At 40.9% G+C, this 6,343-nt stretch overlaps 1 protein-coding gene across 2 annotated transcripts; it reads left to right on the forward strand.

Annotated features, from left to right (window-relative positions):
* The first annotated feature begins 45 nt into the window (after positions 1-45).
* On the forward strand, positions 46-4,531 carry N6AMT1 (N-6 adenine-specific DNA methyltransferase 1). Of its 2 annotated transcripts, XM_048055643.2 has the most exons (6): positions 48-233; positions 927-1,013; positions 1,655-1,745; positions 2,479-2,562; positions 3,270-3,411; positions 4,100-4,531. In XM_048055643.2, exons 1-6 carry the CDS (start codon positions 100-102, stop codon positions 4,207-4,209), a joined length of 648 nt encoding a protein of 215 aa, XP_047911600.1. In that variant the 5' UTR covers positions 48-99; the 3' UTR covers positions 4,210-4,531. The 2 variants fall into 2 exon arrangements, with proteins under 2 accessions (XP_047911601.1, XP_047911600.1); XM_048055644.2 differs by lacking the exon at positions 927-1,013 and having other exon boundaries at positions 46-233.
* The last annotated feature ends 1,812 nt before the right edge of the window (positions 4,532-6,343 follow it).

Genomic DNA, 6,343 nt, shown 5'->3' on the forward strand with positions numbered 1-6,343 from the left:
CCTCCCATTGGCTGTTCCGGCGGCGCTCCGGGTGGCTCCCCGCCCCCTCTCCCATCCGCCTCCTCGGGGCCGTCCGGGCGGGTCGGCGCATGCGCGCCGATGGCGGGCCCGGCGCTCCCCACGCCGCGGTACGAGCACGTGGGGCGGTTCGGGGAGGTGTACGCGCCGGCCGAGGACACCTTCCTGCTGCTCGACGCGCTGGAGCGCGACGCGGCGCGCCTGCGGGACGCCGGGTAGCCGCGGCGGGAAGCGCGGGGGGGGGGGGCAGCCAATGGGAGGGAGGGGGCGGGGCCTGAGGGGGGGGCGGGGCCTGAGGGAGGGGGCGGGGCCTGAGGGAGGGGGCGGGGCCTGGAGTTCAGTCATGGTGGTGGGGGGGGCACGTCTTTGCTGTGAGGGTGACAGAGCGCTGGCACAGGCTGCCCAGAGAGGCTGTGGCGTCTCCTTCTCTGGAGACATTCAGAACCCTCCTGGATGCCATCCTGTGCAACGTGCTCTAGGTGACCCTGCTCAGCAGAGGGGTTGGACCAGGGTGATCTTCAGAGGTCCTTCCTGTCCAGCCCTGCCCATTCCGTGATTCTGTGCTGCAGTAAACCTGTAATAGGTGCTGTAGAAGTGCAGCCTGTGCTGTCGACATGGTGTAGTTAATGGAAACTTTAATACTGGGCACAGGGAAACTTGCACGTTTCCCAAATTGCCCTGTGATAAACAGGAATTAGTTATACAGGCACAAGCAGAGCTGGCAGTCGACATGAAGCAGACCACACAAGGTGGGCTTTGAGGGCCTTGTGGTCAGCAAGTATTTCAGCATGTCTGGGAGAAGGGCGCTTTGGCAGCAGGTTTCATCACGCTGTCAAGAATAATTCTCTGTGTGTTGTAGATGCTTTTATATGGTGCAAAAAAACTCACCCAGAATTTTCTGTCTTTAGAATTGACATCTGCCTTGAAATAGGGTCTGGATCCGGTGTGGTTTCAACATTTTTAGCTTCCATTATTGGATCCAGTGCACTCTACATGTAGGTATAACAACACTTACTCAAACTGTTGCATGCAATAATAAAGAACACTTTGTCCTCAAAATACATATTTTTCCATTTTACAGTCAAAAGTTATACTTTTCACAAAGAAATGCTAGCTCAGTTCTACAGATACAAAAAAATCAAAGTGAAAGGAGCCTGAACTATTTACTTCAGGTTCTGTAACAAGTAAGCAGTCGTGTGGTTAAACCCAAATTTTCCACTTCTTAGACAAATTGCTGAGGTTACGCTTGTGTTTTCCATGTTGAATCCTAAATTTTAGCCACTGAGTAATCTTACTGAGTTTTGATGACATATCACTTCCCTGATTGTTGGCAGTAACTGAATTTTGTTTGTGACTGTATGCATATATACTTACACAGAGCTGGCATTGAAAAGGTAAACATCCTGTTAAATGTTTATTTTCACATACTTCAGGTTTCAGACAGTCATTAAAGAATTTCCAGGGCAGTGTTGAGTGGTATAACTCCTGATACATTGTATTTTCCTGGCTGTTTTTTGCTATTACTTGCAATGTAAAGGGTATTCACTGAGATTGTGTTAGCTAGCATATAGTTTGCAGTGTTAAACTTCCAGATCGAGTAGCTGTTAACTTACATTTTCTAATATTTTTATTTAAGATGTACAGATATCAATCCGATGGCAGCTTACTGCACCCTGGAGACAGCTCTGCTCAACAATGTTCACCTTCAGCCAGTCATTACTGACTTGGTAAGACAGATGTTTCAGTAATACCTTCTTCATGATTTTCATTTTACTTTTTAGAGATACTGAAAAGTAACCATAAAGTCCAAAAGAACAAATATTCTCTTGATAAGGACAGATGAAAAAATGATGAAAGACCAAAGTGAAAGAATAAAATAATACCTTTGTGTCTGCTGTATGTCTCTCTCGCTCTTCTACATTTCATGTAACGTTGTCTTAAGACTGTTTAAATTGTTCAGTTTCTCTCGCGCTTAGAAAGTTCCTGAGTCAGGCTGAAGTGTTTGGAACCAAACCAAAGTTGACAGTGCATTGCACTCAAGAAGAAAAAAAAAGTAGACAAGGATCTACATGTACTTTTAACTAATCCAGTATTACTGGACTCATGCAGCACAGACAGATAGACAAATAGCTTGTTTTCTAGAACGGTGATGTAGCCGCATAACAGAAGATAGGCTTCAAATTTAGATTACTGTCTTATATAAAACTAACTATCCAGAATTTAAAGAAACTTCTTAAATACTTTCTGGTTACTCCCAGGTCATCTGTAGGTCTGATTTCCATTATTACCTGATGAATGCTTAAGTGTTTTGCAACTTAATGCCACACTTTTTTTGTTGTTGTTGTTGTTTTTTAGGTTGGTCTGTGTGGCAATTTAAATTAATACAAAGATATCCAGGACTATGTAACTATTTTTTAAAAAATGTAAATAATGATTCCTTGTTATTAATTTCATCTGTAGGTCAACGGATTGTCACCAAGATTAAATGGGAAGGTTGATCTACTGCTCTTTAATCCGCCATATGTGGTAACACCCTCTGAAGAGGTAAGAAAAAATAAATTTAAAATCCACAATAAAAATAGTTCTGCTGTCAGAGGAGATGGCAAATCAAATAAACTGTGGTACAAAAACTCAGCTTGTAGTTGTTCAATTACCTTTTCTTAATTTGCAGTGTAGGCTCTTTGTTTCAAAATAGTAAATGGTTTTGTGGAACCAGTCAATAACTGTACAAGTTGTAACAACTGTTTTAGTGAAAATGATTTATTAGAACTGATAGTAACACTACATGGGAGTAAAGATTGCTGGAGGTAATTTCTCCATCAAGACTTGTTAGACATGCACTTTCCATTGAAAACCTTCTATAAAAATATCTTAGCATTTTTGTTTTTCCTCTGCTTCCTCAGACTCTGTGTTTATGAGTCTGATTCTGAAAGAGCCAAAGGGTTCACTGGCCACCTTTCACTTGGCAAATGAGATCATACAAGAAAATACATGTAAAGCATGTGACAAAATGCATCTCTTTCAATTAAACGTTATAAATAGAACTTGAAACAAAAGCAATGCATTCATCTTGCAAGGAGTAGTTCTGAAGGAATTTTGCTTTATAAACCAATCTGCTGAATCAAAGTTACCAGAGTTCTAATGGCAGATGCCCAAAGGCAGAGATCATGATGATGTTTCTCTTCTAAGTACCACCAACACTTGTATTATTCTGTATTGAGTAAGATGGTCTTTGCTTTCATTCTTCCTAGGTGAAAAGCCATGGAATAGAGGCATCCTGGGCTGGTGGCAAAAGGGGCAGAGAAGTAATGGATCGAGTTTTTCCACTAGTGGCAGACTTGCTTTCACCAGGAGGATTATTCTACTTGGTCACAATTAAAGAAAATAATCCAGGTGATCGCTCTCCTTTGACCCTTTTGTGCCAAACTAGATTTAACACTATTCATCAAATTGTTGATCACAGCAATGTTCTGGAGGTTATCAGACCTCAGTAAACATGAGCAAAGAAGTACCCAATGTGATTTTAATCTAATGTGGCAATACCGTATTACTTAAGATTGACAGTTTCAAAGTCTGAAATCTTCTGAACTAGGTAATGAAGCCTGTCCAACCCTTTCTTACAAAAGAGAATAGTGTTGTAAACTTATAGGTAAAAAAAAAGCCTTCAGTTGGAAATGTCAATTATTTCTGACCTGCGTAGAGAAGAGATTCGGAATTGCTCCTTCTGATCTAATGCTTAATAGGTTGTACATTATGAGGTGGTTGCAAGGACAGTGATTATTCCTTCACTGTTTTGATTGATTAGGCAGCTTTTGGGAGAAGGTGCTATGAATTTCAGTTTTTTCCTACAAATTAGCTTCATAAATGAACTTTTTATTGTTATAATACCAAAATACTGAACCACAGTTAGTATAACATAAACTTTATTTCTTCCAGATGGAAGACTACTTTGCATAAAAATTACTGTCTGAAAGAGTAAAATGACAAATTATAATCTTTGTACTGTATATTTTGCAGACACTTTAGCATTGCCTTTTATAGCTATATGAACTTTATTGTAACACTGTGCTTTCAATTACAGATGAAATTCTGGAAACAATGAAGAAACACGGCTTAGAAGGCACACGAGCACTTTCCAGACAAGCAGGACAAGAGATGCTTACCATCCTCAAATTTAGGAAACCTGGATAACTGTTCTTACTACATATACCAGACGTACAGGAAGTTGAATACAGACCATTGAAGCTGTCAAATCATTTCTCACACTCTTAAGGTGTATCCTCACTTCCTGACTACTGCAGTGAAACTGATCAAGACTCTGTTTTTATTCTAGAGGTCAACCAGCTTTTATCTGCTGTCAGAGGTACAGCTGTCCTCTGGCTTTCCACAGGACAGTTGCAGGTGAACTGTGAAATACCCTACCCCATCACATTTTGCACTTCACCACTTTTTCCCTCTGTAAATAAGAATTTGTATATTTGTCTTTGTTGCTTATTAAAAGAATGTACTTGATATAATGCTTCCTGTTTTAATAGTTACTCTGTACCTGTGCGGGGTTTAAATATTTGGTGTGACTCATTTTGGTGTAGTATGAAGCACTTTTGCAAGTCTAACGCACAGTTACTGAGTTTGTTTCTGTAGTAGGAAAACCAGATACTTCTGAACAGAAGGATGCAGGAAGTGCATCTCAGGAGCTGAAAAAAATAGCTACTACTCTCCTGCTGTTTTGTATGGGTTGATTGTGCTCCTTTCTGTGCCATTTTACAAGGAGGGTACGTACCACTGTAAAGATGTAGAGTTCTCATCTGTGAAAAGGCATTGAGGAAAAAAAACATATGAGATGCTATTAAGAAGGCTAGTTACTGGGTACCTGAAAACAATGAATATACGTAGAGAAGTAGAATGAGTCCTCTCTGAAAATCATTATACAAAACAGGAAGCTATTTCCTGAACATGAGATCCTCACAAAGAGCTTTCCTCTGCAGCTTCCTCCCTGTGAAGTGCCCACAAAAGGTGCATTCCAGGGACATTATGGTGTGAGGTGGGCACAGTCCTAGGAGGAAGACACTGCTCATGTGCAACACAAAGCTAGAGTCAGCGTAGGCGCACAGCAGTGCTAACACTGTCTTGGAGAACGCTTTCAAAGAAACTCTTCATTAACGTTTTGTGGCAACAGAACTTTAAACGATTAGCTCTCTCTTTTCATGGGAACTAAAGTCACAAGTTTTTCCGTAGGATGCTGGGGCACTGGAAAGACTATTCCGTATAAGACTTCAGAACTACACATATGACTGTCTACTTGTCCAGCCTGCACAAACATTAAAAGTTTTTCCACGTTTGGAACTGACCACCCAAAAAACTCATCTGGGAGATTGAAAAAAGGAGGTTATAGACAGGCAGAACAACATACAAGAAATTTAAGTGTAGGGCCTGTTAGAAGAAACACATGACTGCAAGCATAGCTGGATCATCTGAGGATTTGAGATACCATACTGCAAAGTAACACAAGAAGCTGCTTTTGACTGATACAGGTCAAAAGCTGATGCTTTTCTGGCATAAAGGTTATTCCTTGCACTAGCCTGAAGAACATACAAAAAAGCATTGGACAGCAGAAGGTGTGCACTCATTATTGTTTTACATCCTAAGGTCACCATTTTCCAGCTCAGAAGATCACTGCCAAACACGACAATTCAGCAATTCGAGCAGAGCTGGTACATCCCTTTCAGTAACTTTTTTTTACAGTATGTTTTTATATAGATGCATATGAACGTGAATACGTACACCCAGGAGGAGGGTGTAGAAAGCAGTTTCAGTCATACATAGGCTGTTGCTTGATATTTGTTATATACCAGACTCCCTACCACTTGGAACTAAGTCTAACAAAGTAAGTTTTATTGACCAAAGTGAGGCTAGGCTCAAGTCTTTGATTCTTAACTTCAGAATATCTTGTCCAAGGACTGTCAAAGGCGGGAAACAGAGATGAAACCTTGTGGCCATCTGTGAATGACATGTTTCCATTGTCTACTTCCAGTGAAGAATATAAGCAGTTTGTGTCCTTGCAACTTACCAACTGGTCAATTATAAGTTACACTTCAGTTCAACAGCCCCCTAACTCTAGAATCTTTTATAGTTGACAGCAGACCCTTTGCTAAGCAACACTTCTGGTTTTGTTCAGTTCTCCCTTACTATAAGGAAAGGAGGTTTTCTGCTCACTAATTTTGCTTTTATGAAGAATTATGGTTTTGGTGTTATATCTGTACTGCTGCTCCTCCTTAAGACAATTCTAGAAGGATAACTGAAGTTAGGGTGCTGTGCAAAGGTCACA

Source organism: Anser cygnoides, chromosome 1 (assembly GCF_040182565.1).
Source record: "Anser cygnoides isolate HZ-2024a breed goose chromosome 1, Taihu_goose_T2T_genome, whole genome shotgun sequence".
In the NCBI taxonomy this organism is placed as follows: domain Eukaryota; kingdom Metazoa; phylum Chordata; class Aves; order Anseriformes; family Anatidae; genus Anser; species Anser cygnoides.